At 51.5% G+C, this 22884-nt stretch overlaps 1 protein-coding gene across 5 annotated transcripts in view; it reads left to right on the top strand.

Moving 5' to 3' along the window:
* Nucleotides 1-22884, top strand: part of LOC144611310 (SUN domain-containing protein 2-like) — a 64319-nt gene that overhangs the window by 5028 nt on the left and 36407 nt on the right. For 2 of the 5 annotated variants that reach the window (XM_078430353.1, XM_078430352.1), the window contains exons 2-6: nt 9336-9534; nt 13122-13300; nt 15065-15214; nt 21118-21186; nt 22774-22867. In XM_078430353.1, the coding sequence (XP_078286479.1) occupies nt 9413-9534; nt 13122-13300; nt 15065-15214; nt 21118-21186; nt 22774-22867 (614 nt within the window). In that variant the 5' untranslated portion in view covers nt 9336-9412. Of the gene's footprint in view, nt 1-9335; nt 9535-13121; nt 13301-15064; nt 15215-21117; nt 21187-22773; nt 22868-22884 lie in introns of those variants that run through there. The other 3 variants (XM_078430354.1, XM_078430355.1, XM_078430356.1) reach the window with 3 other exon arrangements.

Here is a 22884-nt window from a genome sequence, read left to right as displayed (position 1 = left end):
GCCTTGCAGCACTTGCAGCACTTGCAGCGCCAGAGACCAGGGTTCGATCCCGACTACGGTTTAAATAGAAGATAGACACTCAATGCTGGAGTAACTCAGCAGGAGACAGGCAGCATCTCTGGAGCGAAGGAATGGGTGACGTTTCGGGTCGAGACCCTTCTTCAGACTGATGTCGGGAGTGGGAGATACATAGATTTCCTTATCTTTACACTTACCTATACACTTATAGATTTCCTTATCTATATACATATCTATACACTTATACAGTTTGTACGTTCTCCCCGTGACCTGCGTGGGTTTTCTCCAAGATCTTTGGTTTCCTTCCACACTCCAAAGACGTACAGGTTTGTAGGTTAATTGGCTTGGTGTAAGTGTAAATTGACCCTAGTGTGTGTCGGGTAGTGTTAATGTGCGGGGATCCCTGTTCGGCGCGGACTTGGTGAGCCAAAGGGCCTAGTTTCTGTGCTGTAAAATAAACTGAGCTAAACTGAAGTGCAGTGTTGTGGGAAGCTTTGCCAGTTGTCGTGTGGCCTGTGGCCGGTGTTATCTGAGATGTTATCTGCTGTTTGGGCACAGCCTCGCGTGTTGAGTGGAAGCAGTGTTGGCCCTGCAGCTGGTGCAGGCTGACACCAGCCGGTTGGAAAGCAAAAACGCGCAGATACTGGAAGTCCAAAATGAAAACGGAGATGCGTTGGAGGCTTTGCAGGTCTGACCCCATTAACGTGTCAGATCAACGACCCTCTATTGACACAGTCATAAAACAGAGAAACAGGCCCTTCAGGCCCACCCCTCGTCCATGCTGACAAAGGAGCCTTCCCGAGCTGCTCCCAGAGTAGGAAAAAACTGCAGATCCTGACCACGGGTGCCGTCTGTACGGAGTTTGTACGTTCTCCCCGTGACCTGCGTGGGTTTTCTCCGAGATCTTCGGTTTCCTCCCACACTCCAAAGACGTGCAGGTTTGTAGGTTAATTGGCTGGGCAAATGTAAATATTGTCCCTAGTGTGTAGGATAGTGTTAATGTGCGGGGATCGCTGGGCGGCGCGGACCCGGTGGGCCGAAGGGCCTGTATCTCTAAAAAAATCTTTTAAAATCTAAGATAGATGTAAAATGTTGGAGTAACTCAGCGGGTCAGGCAGCATCTCGGGAGAGAAGGAATGGGTGACGTTTCGGATAGTCTGAAGAAGGATCTCGACCCGAAACATCACCCATTCCTTCTCTCCCGAGATGCTGCCTTACCCGTTGAGTTACTCCAGCATTTTGTCTACCCATTTGCCTGTATTTGGCCCATATCCCTCTAAGCCTTTCCAATCTATATCCCTCACCAAACGTCTTTTAAGCACTGTAAATCACTTCCTCTGGCAGTCCGTTCCATGTACCCTCCACCCTCTGTGGAAAGGTTGCCCCTCAGATTGCCTTTAAAATCATTCTCCTGTCACCTAAGCCTCTGTCCCCTTGTTGTAGATTTCCGAACCTGGAGAAAAATATGCCACTTCACATCTACACCCTTCATCTATATTCTATATACTAAAACTCTCGTTTGTTTGTTTGTTCCTGAACAACAAACGGAACACGATAGCGCGACAATTTCAGGCCCACCTTACTCACTGTCGTCCCTTTGGTACGAATGGAAGAAGTTTCATTGAAATCGGTGTTATATTTTTAAAGTTATTCACATTTTAAAGTTTAAATCTATCTCCTAGGGAGGAGGGAGGATAAGAGGGGTTGAGGGGGATGGAGTAGAGGGGGGAGGTGAGAAGGGGAATGGGGGAGGTGGGGAGGGAGGTGGGGAGGAAGGGAGGAGGAAGGGAGGAGAGGGTGCTGCACCAATGCAGGAGAGGTTTGGGCCCAACGGGTCCACTTGGTCTAGTAACGTTATAAACCGCCCCTCGGCCACCCGCACTCCAGTGAATGCAGTCTTGGTTTAATTTAGTTTAGTTTAGAGATGCAGCACGGAAACAGGCCCTTCGGCCCACCGGGTCTGTGCCGACCAGCGATCCCCACACCTTAACACTATCCTATACCCACGAGGGCCAATTTTTACATTTACCAAGCCAATTAACTTACATACCTGTACGTCTTTGGAGTGTGGGAGGAAACCGAAGATCTCGGAGAAAACCCACGCAGGTCACGGGGAAAACGTACAAGCTCCGTACAGACAGCACCCGTAGTCGGGATCGAACCCGGGTCTCCGGCGCTGCATTCACTGTAAGGCAGCAACTCTACCGCTGCGCCACCGTGCCACACAGCCCCAGCTTTTCCAGTCGCTCCCTATCACTCGAACCCTCCAATCCTGGCAGAATCCTTGTGAACCTTTGGTGCTCCCTCTAGCTTAATCGAGACCGGAACTGCACACAATATTGCAGATGTGGTCCCACCGAAGTCTTGTACAGCTGGAACATGCCGTCTGAACTCTTGTACTCAGTGCAGCAAGGGAGATGCTGGCTTGACACAAAATGCTGGAGTAACTCAGAGGGTCAGGCAGCATCTCTGGAGAGAAGGAATGGGTGATGTTTCCGGTCGAGACCTTTCTTCAGACTCCGACTGAGTTACTCCGACATTTTGTGTCTATCTTCTCAGTGCCCAGCCTAATGAAAGCAAATGTGCCAAATACTCTCACAACTGTCAAATCTGCCGCCACTTTCAAGGAACGATGTGCTTTCGTCTAGTTTCCCTCTCCCCTGACTCCTGGTCTGAAGAAGGGTCTCGACCCAAAATGTCACCTGTTCCTTTTCTTTAGGGATGCTGCCTGACCCCCTGAGTTACTCTAGCGTTTTGTGTCTATCGTCAGTGTAAACCAGCATCTGCGGTTCCTTCCTGCACATGTGCATACCTAATTTAGTTTAGCAATCCAGCAGGAAAACAATCCCTTCGACCCACCGAGTCCATGTTGACTATCTTCTCAGTTTCACATCCTCTCCCTACACACTTTCCAGAGGCCAATTAGCCTTCAGAACTAGGTCTCTAAGTCTTCAACACTCCAAGCATGTGGCCTGTGCGTTCCTGACCTGGTTTAACGTCTTAAAACATATCACGTTTGTCTGAGTTAAATTTCATCTGCCGCCTCTTGGCGCACTTTCCCAGCTGATCCTGACCTCGTTGTAAGTCTAATATGACCTCCTTCACTGTGCATCCTATTCACTTCCTTTCACATCACACTACTCCATTCTCATCCAAGATGTTAATGCAGATGATAAGCGAGTGATGTGAGAAAACAAGTGTTTTCTCAGCTGGTTGGAGATGGGGAGATCAGAGGGAATGTCTGTGTTAGATAATAAGGTCATAAGTCATAAGTGATAGGAGTACAATTCGGCCCATCAAGTCGTCTACGCCATTCAATCATGGCTGATCTTTCTCTCCCTCCTAAGCTTGGAAGGGTGGCACAGTGGCACAGCGGTAGTGTTTCTGCCTTACAGCACCAGAGACCCAGGTTTGAAACTGAATACAAGTGCTTGTCTGTGTGGAGGTTTGCACGTTCTCGTGTGGGTTTTCTCTGGGAAGTTCCGGTTTCCTCCCACACCAAAGACACAAGTTTGTAGGTTAATTGGCTTGGTATAAATCTAAGTTGTCCCTAGTTTGTAGGATAGTGTTGTTGTTGTTCGTCCTTCGGGTTGGAAGATGACCATGACTTCACTTTCAGTTGGAGGATTGGTGACTGTGGGTCCGGAAGTGACTGGTGAGGCCAATCCGGGCCCGGAAGGCACGCCCACACGTAGGACACAAGTGGATGGGTGCTGCAGTGGGAGTGGAGGTAGCCCGGGCCTTGCGCACGGTGCGTTTCCTCTGAGCCTCTGCAGTGTGTCTGTTATCTGCTGCACGGGCTCCTGTGGTGAGCTTGCTACGCCAGGTTGGACGGTCCAGAGCAAGAGACTCCCAAGTGCTGAGATTGATGTCCAAGTCTTTGAGGGACACTTTGAGGCAGTCCTTAAACCGTTTCTTCTGTCCTCCTACTGAGCGCTTGCCCAGACACAGTTCTCCATACAGAAGCTGTTTTGGCAGTCGACTCTCGGGCATTCTGACATGGCCTGCCCATCTGGCTTGGGCTTTCCGTAGGAAGGTGTGGACGCTGGGGATTCCGGCCCGTTCCAAGACCTGTGTCGGGAATTTTGTCCTGCCACCTGATGTGAAGGAGTCTGCGTAGGCAGCTGAAGTGAAAGTGGTTGAGCTGTTTGGCATGTCTGCTGTAGACAGTCCAGGTCTCAGTGGCATAGAGAAGAGTGGTGAGTACCACTGCACGGTAGACCTTCAGCTTGGTGGTAGGATAGTGTTACTTGTGTGGGGATCGCTGGTCGGCGCGGACTCAGTGGGCCGAAGGGCCAGTTTCCACGCTGTATCTCTAAACTAAACTAGACTCTCCTGTCGGTGATGGTTGCTTTTGTTGCCAAGAGAAGGAAATTAATGCTTGTTAAACACAGCAGATCTGTCTAGAGAAGGGTAAACAGAGGAAATGTGTAGGAAGGATTAAATGCTGGTTTAAATCTAAGATGGACACAAAATGTTGGCGTAACTTAGGCAGCATCTCTGGGGAGAAGGAATGGGTGACTTTTTCGGTCGAAAATGTAGCATAGATCATAAATGTAGGATAGAAGGTAACAACAAAGCAAACATAAAATGTAGTCGGAGACAGTAAGACTGGTGGGAGAACAGGGAAGGGAGAGGGGATGGAGAGAGAGGGAAAGCAAGGGTTACTTGAATTTCGAGGTAAACAGAGGAAGATGGGGGCTGGGGGAGAGAGAATATCTGCTTTACACATTGGTGCTGTGAGGTACAGAATACAGCAGCTGTTGACAATGTGACAAAACACCAGAAATATTCAGCAGATCAATCAGCATCTGCAGAGAGGGGAAACTCGGTGACTTTGCATCAGAACCAGCCAGTTCTGGCACAGGAAATGCTGGTTTAGGTTTATTATTGACATGCGTACTGAGGTACAGACTGATCATGCTTCGACTTATAGTGTAAGAAAATAATTGCAGATGCTGGTACAAATCGAAGGTATTTATTCACAAAATGCTGGAGTAACTCAGCAGGTCAGGCAGCATCTCAGGAGAGAAGGAATGGGCGACGTTTCGGGTCGAGACCCTTCTTCAGACTGATGTCAGGGGGGCGGGACAAAGGAAGGATATAGGTGGAGACAGGAAGATAGAGGGAGAACTGGGAAGGGGGAGGGAAAGAGAGGGCCAGAGGAACTATCTAAAGTTGGATAAGTCAATGTTCATACCACAGGGCTGCAAGCTGCCCAAGCGAAATATGAGGTGCTGTTCCTCCAATTTCTGGTGGGCCTCACTATGGCAATGGAGGAGGCCCATGACAGAAAGGTCAGACTGGGAGTGGGAGGGGGAGTTGAAGTGCTCAGCCACCGGGAGATCAGGTTGGTTAAGGCGGACTGAGCGCAGGTGTTGAGCGAAACGATTGCGGAGCCTGCGTTTGGTTTCGCCTATGTAGAGAAGTTGACATCTGGAACAGCGGATACAATAGATGAGGTTGGAGGAGGTGCAGGTGAACCTCTGTCTCACCTGGAAAGACTGTTTGGGTCTTGGATGGAGTTGAGGGGGGAGGTAAAGAGACTTTTTGATGGTACAAACACTGGGCGACGGCAGCTTGCTTGTGGTCACGTTATCGACTGTCTTTAAAAACGTTTTTTTGACTTATGGTATTTTAGGTTAACGATGGGTTTATTAGAACATAACCCCATCGTAAGTTGAGGAGAAACTGTATAATGAAAAGCATTGTTTTGCAGATGATAAAAACAAATTAGATGCAGTAACGCCTCATTGTTATGGACCGCTTTATAGTGTGTTTGGGTTATAGCAGATGGACGTACCGCCATTCACCGCCAGGTGGCTCTGCCGACGCGACCCTCCCCCGGCCCGCACCGCCTCCCCGGCCGCTTCCAGACCGCGCCTGTAGCCACCGCCGCCAACCTCGCGGGCCGTGACCGCGACTCTGCCGATCCTTGCCTCCCCCGGGCCGCCACCAGTCAGCTCACCTAGATTCCAGGCCCAGTTCCCCGACGGAGAGTCTGAAGGAGGTGTCTCGACCTGAAACGTCACCTATCCATGTTCCCCAGAGATGCTGCCTGACCCGCTGAGTTACTCCAGCACTTTGTGTCCTATTGTGGATTAACCAGCATCTGCAATTCCTTTCCACTACTTGTACAATGACCTATTACTCAGTTATAGAGGACAATTGGCAATAACGGACACATCATTCTGTCCTCTCTGTTATAATGAGAGTTCTCTGCAATGTTATATGTAAATACAACCATGCCAAACTCAAATACAATAGGTAGAGCGAAAGGAAAGATACAGAATATATTTCTCGGCATTGTAACGCATCGGTTCCGGAAACAAAGCACAATGTCCACAATGGGGTAGAGGTGAATCGGGCAGTACCCGAGGTTATGGGAGGACCGTCCAGAGGCCTGGTCACAGAAGGGAAGAAGCTGTTCCTGAGCGAGGTGGTGTGTGCTTTCATGCTTTCATCTTTGTTGTTGTTGGCTGCTTTTCCAAGGCAGCGTGGTGTAGATGGAGTTAGCGGGGAGTCTGGTCTGTGGTGGACGGGGCTGCAGCCACAACTCTGCAGTTTTTTGCGGTGTTGGGCAGAGCTGCCTTTTATTTGAGATTGTCGAGCATTGAATCCCGAATTAAAGTGACGGATTAGGGTGGCACGGTGGCGCAGCGGTAGAGCTGCTGCCTCACAGCGCCAGAGACCCGGGCTCCATCCTGACTATCGGTGCTGTCTGTCTGGAGTTTGTACGCTCTCCCCGTGACCTGCATGGGTTTTCTCTGAAGCTTAGGTTTCCTCCCACTCTCCAAAGACGTACAGGTTTGTAGGTTAATTGGCTTGGTATAATTGTAAATTGTCCCTGATGTGTAGGGTAGTGTTAGTGTGCGGGGATCGCTGGTTAGTGTGGACACGGTGGGCTGAAGGGCCTGTTTCCGTGCTGTATCTCTAAACTAAAGTAATCTCAAGTTGACTGCTGAATGGCTTGACACAAGTGCAGACGATGCAGCTGGATATCGGGCAGAGCAGGGGGGGAGAGCAGCATGGGGATGGTCATACGTGATAGGAGTAGAATTAGACCATTCGGCCCATCAAGTCTACTCCGCCATTCAATCATGGCCGATCTATCTCTCCCTCCTAACCCCATTCTCCTGCCTTCTCCCCATAACCTCTGACACCCGCACTAATCAATAATCTATCTATCTCTGCCTTTAAAAACATCCACTGACTTGGCCTCCATTGCCTTCTGTGGCAAAGAATTCCACAGATTCACCACGCTCTGACTAAAGAGGTTCCTCCTCATCTCCATGCTAATGGACCGTCCTTTAATTCTAAGACTATGACCTCTAGTCCTAAGCTCTCCCACTAGTGGAAACATCCTCTCCACATCCACTCTATACAAGCCCTTCAGTATTCAGTACGTTTCAAAGAAGTCCCCCCCCTCATTCTTCTAAACTCCAAGAGTACAGGCCCAGTGCTAACAAACACTCATCATAAGTTAACCTAATTCCTGGGGTGTGGTTCAAGTTGCTGTGGGTCTGTCGTATGTCAGTCGCTGCCTGATTTGTGCTGTTCCTGGTGACCACAGTGGTGCAGTCGGTAGAGCTGCCTCCTCACAGCATCAGAGAGCCGGGTTCCATCCTGACCTCGGTTACTGTGTGTGTGGAGTTTGCGTGTTCACCCTGTGATCGAGTGGAATTCTTCTGGATGTTGCGGTTTTCTCCCACTTCGACAAAGGTGTGTGGATTTGTCGGTTAATTGGTTCTCTGTAAATTGCCGAAGGGCCTGTTTCTGCGCTGTATTGCTGAACTAAACTGATATGCCTGTGCCTGCCGTTGGGCCAATTCACGAGAACGTTTCTTCTGGTGTGGTCAGTCCTGTTTAATTCTGCTGTAGTGATGGGTCGGGAGTGAATGGCAAGGATTTCTACCATCGGCCATCGGCTAACCTTAGACAATAGACAATAGGTGCAGGAGTAGGCCATATGACCATAGGTTTAGAGATACAGCCTCTTTCGGCCCACCGGGTCCACGCCGACCAGTGATCCCTGCACATTAACACTATTTTATATCCACCAGGGACAATCTTTACATTTACCAAGCCAATTAACCTACATACCTGCACGTCTGTGGAGTGTGGGAGGAAACCGAAGATCTTGGAGAAAACCCACGCAGGTCACAGAGAGAACATACAAACTCCATACAGACAGCACCCGTAGTCAGGATCGAACCCGGGTCTCCGGCGCTGCATTCACTGTAAGGCAGCAACTCTACCGCTGTCTTTAGAGATGCAGCGTGGAAGCAGGCCCTTTGGCCCACCAAGTCTGTGTCAACCAGCGATCACCCCGTACACTAACTCTATCCTACGCACAAGGGACTTGCAATTTACAGAAGCCAATCAACCATTGAATGGCGGAGTAGACTCGATGGGCCGAATGGCCTAATTCTACTATCACGCGGTATGTAGGACGACACAGTGGCGCAGCGGTAGAGTTGCTGCCTTACAGTGAATGCAGTGCCAGAGACTCAGGTTCGATCCCGACTACGGGTGCTGTCTACGAAGTTTGTACGTTCTCCCCGTGACCTGCATGGGTTTTCTCCAAGATCTTCGGTTTCCTCCCACACTCCAAAGACGTGCAGGTATGTAGGTTAATTGGCTTGGTAAATGTAAAAATTGTCCCTAGTGGGTATAGGGTGGTGTTAATGTGCTGGGATCGCTGGTCGGCGCAGACTCGGTGGGCCGAAAGGGGCTGTATCTCTAAAGCTATGGTCATATGATCCAACATACAAGTACGTCTTTAGGTTTTTATTCACAAAATCCTGGCGTAACTCAGCGGGTCAGGCAGCATCTCAAGAGAGAAGGAATGGGTGACATTTCGGGTCGAGACCCTTCTTCAGACTGATGTCAGGGGGGCGGGACAAAGGAATGATATAGGTGGAGACAGGAAGATAGAGGGAGATCTGTGAAGGAGGAGGGGAAGGGAGGGACAGAGGAACTATCTAAAGTTGGAGAAGTCAATGTTCATACCACTGGGCTGCAAGCTGCCCAAGCGAAATATGAGGTGCTGTTCCTCCAATTTCTGGTGGGCCTCACTATGGCACTGGAGGAGGCCCATGACAGAAAGGTCAGACTGGGAATGGGAGGGGGAAGTTGAAGTGCTCGGCCACCGGGAGACCAGTTTGGCCAACGCGGACCGAGCGCAGGTGTTGAACGAAGCGATCGCCGAGCCTGCGCTTGGTTTTGCCGATGTAAATAAGTTGACATCTGGATGCTGTACCAGCATCTGCAGTTATTGTCTTATAGTACGTGACTGTCTTTCTCTTTGCCCACAGTGAGTGCGGGAGGCTCGCAGTGCTGGGCCTGGGGCCTGGAGCTCGGGTCTCGGGGTGGTGGCGGCGCTCTGGTGAGGATGGCTCGCCGCAGTATCCGCCTGGCCACCAGCGGCTACTACCAGGATGACGACGATGCCTCCAGCAGCAGCGGCGGCTCCGTCATCAGCGGAGCCCCCTCCTACAAGGAGAGTCCCGTCAGGTACGTCTCCCCAACTCTCTCTTGCCTCGTTCCCCCTCCTCCCCCTTCTCGTTCTCTCCTCTCTAAGCTATGCTCCTTTCTAACAGTGAAGAGGCAGCCTCTGCCCTAATACCTCACTCGGGGAGCTATGTATCGCAACAACACCGCCGATTTACGCAGAGTTACGTGCATGATAGACAATAGGTGCAGGAGGAGGCCATTCGGCCCTTCGAGATAGCACCACCATTCAATGTGATCATGGCCGATCATTCTCAATCAGTACCTCGTTCCTGCCCCCTCCCCATACCCCCTGACTCCGCTATCCTTAAGAGCTCTATCTAGCTCTCTGTTGAATGCATTCAGAGAATTAGCCTCCACTGCCTTCTGAGGCAGTGAATTCCACAGATTCACAACTCTCTGACTGAAAAAGTTTTTCCTCATCACAGTTCTAAATGGCCTACCCCTTATTCTTAAACTGTGGCCCCTAATTCAAAAATATGTAAATTAAACAGATTGGCGACTATGCCGTCAACAGTAAATTTGAACGTTTTATTCAAATATCAGCGTGTAAATTAGGCCTCTGTGCATCTACCCAATCTGTTCCTCTCATGATCTTGTACACCTCTATACGATCACCCCTCATCCTCCTGCGCTCCAAGAAATTGAGTCTCCGGCCTACTCAACCTCTCCCTATAGCTCACACCCTCTAGTCGAGGCATCATGCTCGTAAATCCTCTGTGTACCCGTTCCAGCTTGACAACATCTTTCCTATAACATGGTGCCTCGAACTGAACACATTCCTCTAAAAGCAGCCTCACCAACGTCTAATACAACTGCAACTTGACCTCCCAACTTCTATCCTCAATACTGTGTCTGATGAAGGCCAATGTGCCCAAAGCCTTTCTGACCACCCAATCTACCTGCGACTCGACCTTCAAGGAACCATGCACCTGCACTCCTAGATCCCTCTGCTCTACAACACTGCCCAGAGCCCTTACCATTCACTGTGTAGGTCCTGCCCTTGTTAGACTTCCCCAAAATGCAACACCTCACATTTTCCCTGCACGGCCTAATTCTGCTCCTGTCACCTACGAGATTAAACTGTGAGACAGAACAGAAGACATTTTAGAGTGAGGACCAAATGATAGCACGAGATGAAATATTGCAGCAGACTGGTGCAAGTGGAGGGGCAGCTGTGCATTTGGCAGGAAGCGGGCTGGGAAGGAAGGGGAGGGATGGAGGAAGCCTGCAGTTACTTGGAATCTGATGCCAACCATGTGGTAAGCGGGAACAGTGCCAACACTGGAGCGCAACCCAAGGTCAAGACCCATGTAGGATTGGCAGAATGCAAAAGTTGAGGCTGTTCAGTGCTTTAAATGTCGCTTGGAGCAGGTCGGATCATGTTCCTCGTGTAGTTTCCTGTGACATGTTATGTGTAGTGTGCTTCACTGGGCACTAAACTGGAGCAGGGCCAAACACACGCAACAGCAGTGTTTTGCTTATGACATGCATTGAGGGATTAATGGAGCAGAAACCCAGCAGAGTATAGAGGGTGTAGAATTAAAGGGGACCACTACAGAAAGCAAGGAGGGTTTGGAAATAATTGGCAAATAAAATCAAAAAATGGTTTATGTGCACGAAGCGCAAGACAATGACCAAGAAACGACTAGGGCCGTTGGGGGACCTTTAGACTTTAGAGATACAGCCGCGAAACAAGACCTACAGCCCCCAGGTCCGAGCCAACCAGTGACCACCCCATCAGCTAGCATTATTCTTCGCACACACTATGGACAATTTACAATTATCAGTAGCCAATTATCCTACAAACCTGTACATCTTTGGAGTGTGGGAGGAAATCAGAGCACCCGGAGAAAACCCATGCAGTCACAGGGAGAACGTACAAACTCCATACAGACACCACCCGTAGTCACGATTGAACCCGGGTCTCTGGTGCTGTGAGGCACCATCTCTACCGCTGCGCCACCGCGCCGACCCAAAAGGTTGTACATGAGTGGATACGTGTACGATTAATGAATATTTAGTGTAAGAAAATAACTGCAGATGCTGGTACAAATCGAAGGTATTTATTTCACTAAATGCTGGAGTAACTCAGCAGGTCAGGCAGCATCTCAGGAGAGAAAGAATGGGTGACGTTTCGGTCAAGACCCTTCTTCATCCTCCTCACAGCCACCTAGCTTTGTGTCATCCGAAGAAGGGTCTTGACCCGGACGTCACCCATTCCTCCTATCCAGAGATGCTGCCTGTCCTGCTGAGTTACTCACTGAGTGCATTGTATGTCTATCTTCAGTCTGATTTTAAAGGCCACCTTGTCCTCGACCCAAGGTGTTCTGGTACCCTGGGCACAGTGACTGCTTCATCTGCCCTTGTACCCCCAGACATAAGTTCTTGGAGCAGAATTATGCCATTCCGCCCATCAAGTCTACTCCACCATTCAATCATGGCTGATCTATCTTTCCCTCAACCCCATTCTCCTGCCTTCTCCCCATAACCCCTGAACACCCGTACTAATCAAGAATCTGTCAATCTCTGCCTTAAAAATATCCACTGACTTGGCCTCCACAGCTGTCAAGGCAGTGAGTTCCACAGATTCACCTCCTTCTCATCTCCTTTCTAAAGGTACGTCCTTTTAATCTGAGGCTATGGCCTCTGGTCCTCGACTCTCTCACTAGCGGAAACATCCAGGAAAAATGTTCCTGGTGTTGGGGGAGTCCAGAACCAGGGGTCACAGTTTAAGAATAAGGAGTAGGGGATTTAGGATTGAGATGAGGGAAAAAAATGTCTCACCCAGAGAGTGGTGAATCTGTGCAATTCCCTGCCACAGAAGGCAGTGGAGGCCGATTCACTGGATGCATTCAAAAGAGAGTTAGATATAGCTCTTTGGGCTGGTGGAATGAAGGGATATGGGGAGAAGGCAGGGACGGGGTACTGATTGTGGATGATCAGCCATGATCATATTAAATGAGGCTGGCTCGAAGGGCCGAATGGCCTCCTCCTGCACCTATTGTCTATTGAAAAGCTGAAGAAACTCAGCGGGTCAGGCAGCATCCCCACGATGTGTTGTGGAATGCTGTGGCAATTGCCCAGAGGTTGCTGCTTCTCTTTCGCAGTCCTGGTCTGCCTCCGCCCTAAATTGTTGCCCTTTATCATAGAAAACATAGAAAATAGGTGCAGGAGGAGGCCGTTCGGCCCTTTGAGCCAGCATCGCCATTCATTGTGATCATGGCTGATCATCCACAATCAGAAACCCGTGCCTGCCTTCTCCCCATATCCCTTGATTCCACTAGCTCCTAGAGCTCTATCTAACTCTCTTTTAAATTCATCCAGTGAATTGGCCTCCACTGCCCTCTGTGGCAAAAAATTCCACAAATTCACAACTCTCGGAGTGAAAAGGTTTCTCACCTCAGTTTTAAATGGCTTCCCCTTTATTCTTAGACTGTGTGGCCCCTGGTTCTGGACTCCCCCAACATTGGGAACATTTTTCCTGTATCTAGCTTGTCCAGTCCTTTTATAATTTTATATACTGTAAGATCCCCTCTCATCCTTCTAAACTCCAGTGAATGCAACCCCAGTCTTTCCAATCTTTTCAGGTTGCACAAGAAAAAGTCCAACAGCAAGCGAATGGGACCTGTGCCTGGCATCAAACGTTCCACGTCCAACAGTTCAGTCAACAGTCTGAGTAGCTTCGCCAGCCACGTCAGCAACGCCTCCACGCGCTCTCAACACCTCTGCGGCGGCAGTGGTAGCTGGCAGGAGCCCGAGCCCGTCGGTACGTGTCCGGGGAGGGGGAAGCTGGGCGCCGGCGTATTTCTTTAGTCAGAGGGTGGCGAATCTGTGTAATTCATTGCCACCGAAGGCTGTGGAGGCCAAGTCAGTGGATATTTTTAAGGCAGAGATAGAAAGATTCTTGATTAGTACGGGCGTCAGGGGTTGTGGGTTGAATGCAGGAGAATGATTAATTGGTTCTCTGTAAATTGCCGATTAATTGGTTCTCTGTAAATTGCTGAACTAAACTGATATGCCTGTGCCTGCCGTTGGGCCAATTCACGAGGACGTTTCTTCTGGTGGAGGGAGAGATGATGATGGAATGCCATGATGGAATGTCAGAGTAGACTTGATGGGCCGAATGGCCTAATTCTGCTCCTATGACTTATGACCTTATGACAGCAGTGTTCTGAAAGCCTTACCCCTTCCCTCCAACAAGCTGTCTGACCTTATTCTGTCTGACCTTGTTCTGTCTGAAGAAGGGTCTTGACCCTAAACGTCGCCCATTCCATCTCTCCCGAGATGCTGCCTGACCCGCAGAGACTCCAGCATTTTGGGTCTACCTTCCCTCCAACAGACTGATGAAGGGCTTCTCCCTGGTTCAAAGTTCCACGATGACTGGTGCAGGTCGGAGACATGTGCTGCAGTATCTCAGTTTTAGTTGGAAGCGGGCCCTTTGGCCCACCGAGTCCGCGCTGACCAGCGATCGTTGCACAGCTGCAATGAGACTTTGCCTAGCCCGCTGGGTGCTGGGAGGCCGACAGGAGAGGGGCACCCTGCCGCTCGCTTCTGCCTGTGAGCACACACACTTCAGTTACTGTGGGGAGCAGTGGGTCGGGGTCTGATCGTCGCTCCATGGTGGTGGGTGGTGACGGGTGCTGCAGTTACTGGGAGGCGAGGGATTATACCTTCCTTTATAGGAAGGAACTGCAGATGCTGGTTTACACCAAAGATAGACACAAAATGCTAAAGTAACTCAGCGGTACAGGCAGCATAAGGTCATAAGGGATAGGAGCAGAATTAGGCTCATCAAGTCTACTCCGCCATTCAATCGTGGCTGTTCTATCTCTCCCTCCTAACCCCATTCTCCTGCCTACTTCCCATAACCCCTGACACCCGCACTGATCAAGAATTTATCTCTGCCTTAAAAATATCCATTGACTTGGCCTCCACAGCCTTCTGTGGCAAAGAATTCCACAGATTCACCACCCTCTGACTAAAGGAGTTCCTCCTCATCTCCTTCCTAAAGGAACGTTGTTTCATTTTGAGGCTGTGAAGTCTGGCGCTAGACTCGCCCACTGGTAGAAACATCCTCTCCACATCCATTCCATCCAAGCCTTTCATTTTTTTGGTAAGTTTCAATGAGGCCCCCCTCATTCTTCTAAACTCCAGCGAGTGCCGTCAAATGCATTTCTGGAGAGAAAGAATGGGTGACGTTTCGGTCGAGACCCCTCTTCAGACTTGGAGTCAGGGGAGAGGGAGATATGGAAGGGCAAGGTGCGAAAATGCGAGATCAAAGGGGACAAGGTTCAAATGTAGAATAGATCATTGTTGGCTGGGGGAAGGTGACAACGAGGATAAAGATAAAATGCAATCACGAGGACAGTTAAACTGGCCAGAGAATTCAGATGATGGAGGGATAGAGAGAGAGGGAAAACAAGGGTTACTTGAAGTTGGAGGTCAGCATCACACTGCTGGGTTGTAAGGTGCCCAAGCTGTAATATTTTCCTGTGATGACGTGCCTCGGTAACCTGTATCTCGCGTCCAGCAGTCGGAGGGCCGTCCAGCTTTGAGGACAACAACGAAGGGATATCAAAGAGAGCAAATGGCTTCAGGACGGGGATACTGACCGCGCCTCCCACCTCCGACGTCTACACGTCGTCGACATCCGGCTACTCGTCCGAGGATGAGCAGCAGGGTAAGTGGAGCGTCCATCATACCACCCCACGCCCCTCATCCGGAACAGCCACTGCGCTATCGGGAGGGGACACACTGGCTGGGGCTGCAACACACGGTTTAGGGATTTGATCTTGAACTTGGGCAGTGGGGCGGCTGAGTGGTGGGTGGGTTGGAGGTGTTACTAGGGTGGGGAGGAGGGTGGGTGGAAGATATTACTAGGGTGGGGACAGGGTGAGTGGGAGGTGTTATTAGGGTGAGTGGGAGATGTTACTAGGGTGGGTGGGAGATGTTACTAGGGTGGGGAGGAGGGTGGGTGGGAGATATTACTAGGGTGGGGACAGGGTGAGTGGGAGGTGTTATTAGGGTGAGTGGGAGATGTTACTAGGGTGGGGTGAATGAATGAATGGGGGCAGTTACTCGGGCATGGACAAGGTGGGATGGTGAGTGGAGGATGTTACCAGGGTGGGGACAAGGTGGGTGGGTGGTAGATGTTCCTTGGGTGTGGGCCGTGGGTGAATTGGGGATGTTACTAAGGTGTGGACAGGGTGCGTGAGTGGAGGATGTTGGGGGGTGTGGGTGAGTGGAGGTTGTTAGAGGGTGTGGGTGAGTGGAGGTTGTTAGGGGGTGTGGGTGAGTGGAGGTTGTTAGAGGGTGTGGGTGAGTGGAGGTTGTTGGGGGGGGGGGTGTGGGTGAGTGGAGGTTGTTAGGGGTTGTGAGTGAGTGGAGGTTGTTAGGGGGTGTGGGTGAGTGGAGGTTGTTAGAGGGTGTGGGGGTGTGGGTGAGTGGAGGTTGTTAGGGGGTGTGGGTGAGTGGAGGTTGTTAAGGGGTGTGGGTGAGTGGAGGATGTTAGGGGTGTGGGTGAGTGGAGGTTGTTAGGGGGTGTGGGTGAGTGGAGGATGTTGGGGGGTGTGGGTGAGTGGAGGATGTTGGGGGGGTGTGGGTGAGTGGAGGATGTTGGGGGGTGTGGGTGAGTGGAGAATGTTGGGGGGTGTGGGTGTGGAGGATGTGGGTGTGGGGGTGTGGAGGATGTTGGGAGGTGGGTGAGTGGAGGTTGTTCGGGGGTGTGGGTGAGTGGAGGTTGTTAGAGGGTGTGGGGGGTGTGGGTGAGTGGAGGTTGTTAGGGGGTGTGGGTGAGTGGAGGATGTTGGGGGGTGGGTGAGTGGAGGTTGTTAAGGGGTGTTGGGGGGGTGTGGATGTGTGGAGGATGTTGGGGGGTGTGGGTGAGTGGAGGATGTTGGGGGGGTGTGGGTGAGTGGAGGATGTTGGGGGTGGGTGAGTGGAGGATGTTGCGGGGTGTGGGTGAGTGGAGGATGTTGGGGGGTGTGGGTGAGTGGAGGGTGTTGGGGGGGTGTGGGTGTGTGGAGGATGTTGGGGGGGGTGTGGGTGTGTGGAGGATGTTGGGGGGTGGGTGAGTGGAGGTTGTTAGGGGGTGGGTGAGTGGAGGATGTTGATGGGTGTGGGTGAGTGGAGGATGTTGGGGGGTGTGGGTGAGTGGAGGATGTTGGGGGGTGTGGGGAGGTTGTGGGTGTGTGGGGGTGAGTGGAGGGTTTTGGGGGGGTTGTGGGTGTGTGGAGGATGTGGGTGTGTGGAGGATGTGGGTGTGTGGGGGTGAGTGGAGGATGTTGGGGGGGTGGGTGTGGGGGTAAATGGAGGATGTTGGGGGGGGTGTGGGTGAGTGGAGGATGTGGGTGTGGGGGTGAGTGGAGGATGTTGGGGGGGTGTGGGTGAGTGGAGGATGTTAGGGGATGTGGGTGAGTGGAGGATATTGGGTGTTGGGGGTGAGTGGAGGATGTTGGTGAGTGAAGTTTGTTAGGTGGGTGTGTGGCTGAGTGGAGGTTGTGGGGGGGATGAGTGGAGGATGTTGGGTGTGGGGGGTGTGGGTGAGTGGAGGTTGTGGGGGGGGATGAGTGGAGGATGTTGGGTGTGGGGGGTTGTGGGTGAGTGGGGGGTGTGGGTGAGTGGAGGTTGTGGGGGGGATGAGTGGAGGATGTTGGGGGGGTGTGGGTGAGTGGAGGATGTTGGGGGGCTGTGGGTGAGTGGAGGGTGTGGGTGAGTGGAGGATGTTGGGGGTGTGGGTGAGTGAAGTTTGTTGGGGGGTGTGGGTTAGTGGGGGGGTGTGGGTGAGTGGAGGTTGTGGGGGGGATGAGTGGAGGATGTTGGGGGGGTGATGAGTGGAGGATGTTGGGGGGGTGTGGGTGAGTGGAGGATGTTAGTGGGTGGGGGGTATGGGTGAACATCCCATTGCTGGGGTAGGGTGAGGTTAAGTGGGCTATTACAGGACGCGGGTGTCGGGACATGGGGTGGGTGCATGTGCTGTGCTGTTCCTGGGATGGGGGTGATGGGCGGTGGACTGACACTGGGCAGGAGCTGAACCTGTTGTAAAGGATTGTAGATTTCCAAGATGCTGGGTTACAGCAGGTGGACTGAACTGTTGTTTGGAGCAGCTTATTGCCAGCCAGTGGCAGTAACCCACTGTGACGCGTGGACAATCTTTGTACCAGGTCCTAGTGGGGAAATGTGTAATCAGTGCTGAAGGCAGACACAAAATGCTGGAGTAACTCAGCGGATCAGGCAGCATCTCTGGAGAGAAGGAATGGGTGACATTTCGTGTCAAGGGGGTCTCAATTTGAAAAGTCACCCATTCCTTCTCTCCAGAGATGCTGCACGACCCGCTGAGTTACTCCAGCATTGTGTGTCTATCTTCGGCATAAACCAGTATCTGCAGCTCCTTCCTCCAACGTGTAATCAGTGGTGCTGGCTGCGGTCTGCCTTGATGGGACCGGTCAGGAGCAACCATTCGTATGAATGCATAATGCCAGTTTTGTTATTCATAGATTTTAAAGCAAGTTTAAAGCACGATTTTAAAGCAAGTACGATCATAATCATACATTATTAGCCAAGTATGTTTTACAACATACAAGGAATTTGATTTGCCACATGGTCATACCAATAAAAAGCAACAAGACACACAAAATACATTTTAACATAAACATCCACCACAGCGACTCCTCCACATTCCGCATTGGGATGGAAGGCAAAAAAAGTTCAATCTCTTCCCTTCTTTCTTCTCCCGCGGTCAGGGGCCTCGAGCCCCCCGTTGTCGGGGCGACCTTGGCTCCCGTCGCAGGTGGTCGGGCCCTCCGCATCGGGGCGATTACGCTCCCGCATCGGGGGGATCTCTGCTCCACCGCGCCGGGCAATCGGGTCCCGTGTCGAACCTCCTGCGACTATGGAGCTTCCCAACATCAGTCTCTAGCCGAGACTGCGAGCTCCTGGGTGTTGAAATCCGCAGCGCTGTATGAGCGGGTCACTGTGATCCACTGAGCAGATACTCCACATTGTGAGGTCATTTTGTCTACTGTTGTTAGGTGGTGTCACTACCTGTTCCCCCAAATGGACCCCGTTCCCCAAGTGCCACGAGTTAAGTATCTCTGTCAATGCAGTAAAACACCTGAACCTCCCACTGTACGATGTACGATGATCATGCCTTTAGTGCGGCTTGGGTGTTTAATGTTACACAGGGCGAAGCATAAGCCGCACACAAAAAAGTACTGGACTTCTCTCTTCAATGTCACGATACAGGATCAAACAAGGGCAAAGGAGACGAGCTTAGAAGGGCATCTTGGTCGGTAAGGATGAGTTGGGCCAAGGGGCCCGTTTCCGTCCTATATGACTCGATGACTCGAATAGTGAAAGGCTTAGATAGAGTGGATGTGGAGAGGATGTTTCCACTAGTGGGAGAGTCTTGGACCCGAAGTCATAGCCTCAGAATTAAAGGACGTTCCTTTAGGAAAGAGATGTGAAGGAATTTCTATAGTCGGAGGGTGATGCATCTGTGCAAATCATTGCCACGGAGGGCTGTGGAGGCCGTCAATGGATATTTTAAGGCGGAGATAAATATATTTTTGGTTAGTGCGGGTGTCAGGGGTTATGGGGAGAGGCAGGAGAGTGGGGTTAGCCGTCCTCACCTTCCATCCCATCAGCCGTCGCATCCAGCACATAATCCTCCGACATTTTCACCACCTCCAACAGGATCCCACTACTGGCCACATCTTCCCATCTCCACCGCTTTCTGCTTTCCGCAGAGACCGTTCAATCCGCAACTCCCTGGTCAACTCTTCCCTTACCACCCAAACCACACCCTCCCCAGGTACATTCCCCTGCAACCGCAGGAGATGCAACACCTGTCCCTATACCTCCCCCCTCGACTCCATCCAAGGACCCCGACAGTCTTTTCAGGTGAGGCAGAAGTTCACCTGCACCTCCTCCAACCTCATCTACTGTATCCGCTGTTCCAGGTGTGCACTGCTGTATATCGGCGAGACCACGCGCAGGCTCAGCGATCGTTTCGTTGAACACCTCCGCTAGGTCTGCCTAAACCTACCTGATCTCCCGGTTGCTCAACACTTTAACTCCCCCTCCCATTCCCACACTGACCTTTCTGTCCTGGGCCTCCTCCATTGTCAGAGTGAGGCCCAGTGCAAATTGGAGGAACAGCACCTCATATTTCGCTTGGGCAGCTTACACCCCAGCGGCATGAACATTGACTTCTCTAACTTCAAGTAACCCTTGCTTTCCCTCTCTCTCCATCCCCTCCCCTTCCGTTCTCCCACCAGTCTTACTGTCTCCGACTACATTTTATCTCTGTACCATCCTCTCCATAGCAGCTGTCCCGAGGGCAGTGTGCGCTGGTAGTGAGGTTCTGGCGGTGCAGGAAGGATCTGACTGGGAGGGCCCCCCTCACCGCCAGCGAGGTATAAGTGGAGTCGTGTCTACTGCCAGACGGCCGGTTATCAAACACACTAAGAAACAAACAGTGCAAAATCTTAACCCATTTCCTGTGTTAGCTTTCAGCCAGAGCTTGACTGACAAAAGCTGCTCGGTGCCGAGATACACAGACCTCTGCTTGAGCTCCGACCAATACAGAACCCACATGATGATTGCAGGGCTCCAAGAGACCATGGGGCAAAGTAGAAACACTTGCATCACTGTTAGACTGCTGGTCGCCATTAATGTAGTCATTGCTATCTCCCTCTGCAGAACAGGCTGTGGGTGAATGGAACGACTGATAAGACGGTTGAAGGACTGATGTGTTTCACCACGGTTTATAGGCTGAGGCACAGAACGTAAAAGCATAGAGGTTATTGTTACAAGAATAGCACAGTTCACTGGCCAGGGCTGATGCTGGGGATTTGGTTGTGCCATGTGTTCCCAGTGGGGGGATCGCAGGCCATTTGTGGACGAGCCTTGCCCGTTACCTGTGTGATGCTGGTGGGACTCACTGCTTGTCAGCCCGATCCCGCAGGTTGTCCCTGTCTTCCAGCACCTGGGTGGGGAAGGTTTGAAAGTCACAGGAGCAGAATTAGGCCATTCGGTCCATCACATCTATTCCACCATTGAATCTGCAATTATTTGTGGTTTGGACAGTTGCCAAACCAGTCCCGATAGGATGCCTTCTACGGTGGAAATGTAGAAATTGGTGAGAATCATTTGAGTCATGCCAAATTTCCTTAGTCTTGCGAAGAAGTAGAGGTGTGGTGTGGTGTGCTTTCCTGGCCATGGCATCAATGTGGTTGGAAGAACAAATTGTTGGTGACATTCATATCTTGGAAGGTCTTGACCGTTTCCACTTTGCACCATGTTTGCAGAGAGCTATCAGTGCCACACCCTGCAGGCCACAGGGTTGGGGGGGCGGGACTTGGGTCATGGGAGGGGTGGAGAGTTGGGCCGTGGGGGGGAGGAGGGGTTAGTTGACTCATGGAGTGATCGGGGAGGGTGGGGAGTTGAGCCCTGGGCTGATCATTTGCATGGTGCTTTTGTGAACAGCAGCACCAACATTGGACCACGTGGCCCTTTGAACATTGTAAACCTTGAGAGAGAAGTTTGCTTTGTTGACATCTTGCCGTTCTTTCCCAACCCCAGGTTCGGCGTACTCCGCATCGTTCTCTCCCCCTGCCAGGCTGTGGGGCTGGGTCTCGCTGCTGTCTCCAGGTATCTGCATTACTAATCTTCCCTCTTCTGTGGTCCATGGCCCCAAAACCCAGTCAATCAATGGCCTGCTGATACAGGACCCAGTGGTGTGGTAGAGCCCGCTGCCCCCCCCCCCCCCCCCTTAAACTCCCAGGGTTTGCAGAAGGCCTGATCCCCAGTGTTCTGTTGTTAGTGCAGCCCAGGACCATTGTCCTAGAGGAAGCCGTCTATCAGCTTGGTACTCCAGTTCCCTCAGCCTGACTGGGTCACTCGCTGAGATGAGTGGTGCATTGCCGAAAGGACCATAGAGTCAAGGGACGACTGACTGTCAATGCTCGGATACTCAATCCCGACTGAAGTCATGTTGGAACTCCTAAGGGAGGCATGGTTTGTGCTCCAGGGTCACAGGGGTGATGAAAGAATAGGATCTCCATTAGATTTCCCAAGCTGTGTGGCACTGAGGACTAGGATTGCCAACTGTCCCGTATTAGCCGGGTGATCCCATATATTCGGCTAAATTGGTTTGTCCCTTATCATCCTGTATTAGGCCCGGGGGGTGCTGTAGGCCCGGAAACTGTAGGCCCGGAGGTTGCGAGGCAACCTGCCTCCCGGCCGGGGCAGCCACCATTGGTGAAGCGGGAGTTCGTGGCCGCTGGCTGGGTGAGGTCACGTGGGGCGCAGGGCGGTGACGTCGCCTTTTGTCCCTTATTTGGTAGTGAGAAAGTTGGCAACCCTACTAAGGACGCTTTTGAAATGTGGTGTAACGTGGTGGATAAGTGGCCAAGCTCGCACACAGCATTGCGGCGATGAGCGGAAGCGCCCATGTTGAATAAATATAGATTTCTCTAACTTCAAGTAACTCTTGCATCACCTCTCTCTCCGTCCCTCCCCCGCCTTAGTCGTTGTACCTGTTTCACTGTCATCCTGGTGATTTCATTGTCTGTATTATTCGTTAACACCGAGCCCACAGCCAACAATGGCCCGTTTACTTGATCATCGTTACTTTTGTGCAAATCTTTCATTGATTTGTTCCATATCTCTCTATATCACCGTCCATATCGCTTGTTTCCCTTTCCCCTGTCTCTCAGTCTGAAGAAGGGTCACCTATTCCTTGTCTCCAGAGATGCTGCCTGTCCCGCTGAGTTACTCCAGCTTTTTGTGTCTATCTTTGCCCATGTTGGTTGTGGGATAGGGGATTGACTGGGACTGACTGCCATCCACCCACATTCAGGCAATCTCTTTGTGTTGAAAGGTGATGCTCCCTGCTAAGTGGAAGGGTCATTGATAATCTCCCGTTTATTTAGTCTTGATACAAAAGGCTATTCGGCCCGTCGTGGCCTCTGGAGTACCCCCATCAGTGCTGTTGTCCCATCTATATCCCTGCGATCTATTCTTTCTCGGGTACCCTATAGCTCCCCTGGGTTCTCCTGCCACCACCCTGCGGTGGACTTTCTGTGGTGGTCCCAGCAGGGGAGAAGGTCTCTCAGCCTGATGCGGTTCCGTGGTATCAGTGGGTTCCGTGTTGGAGAGTCTGAGCTTTCTCCGCATTCACTGATGGGAAGCATTGGGGTCCAACGTTGCCTAATGTTGTGTTGCTGTCTCTTTCAGGGAAAGCTCTGCCCATGGTGTACTGGTGGCTGGGCACCGCCTGGTACCAGTTAACAACGGCCTTCTCCTTGCTCGATGTCTTCACTCTCTCCAGGTATGTGCTCCGGGTAT

Source organism: Rhinoraja longicauda, chromosome 40 (assembly GCF_053455715.1).
Source record: "Rhinoraja longicauda isolate Sanriku21f chromosome 40, sRhiLon1.1, whole genome shotgun sequence".
NCBI classification, from domain to species: Eukaryota; Metazoa; Chordata; class Chondrichthyes; order Rajiformes; family Arhynchobatidae; genus Rhinoraja; species Rhinoraja longicauda.
The sequence above is the reverse complement of the archived record's forward strand: the minus strand, read 5'-3'. Positions and strand labels throughout refer to the sequence as shown.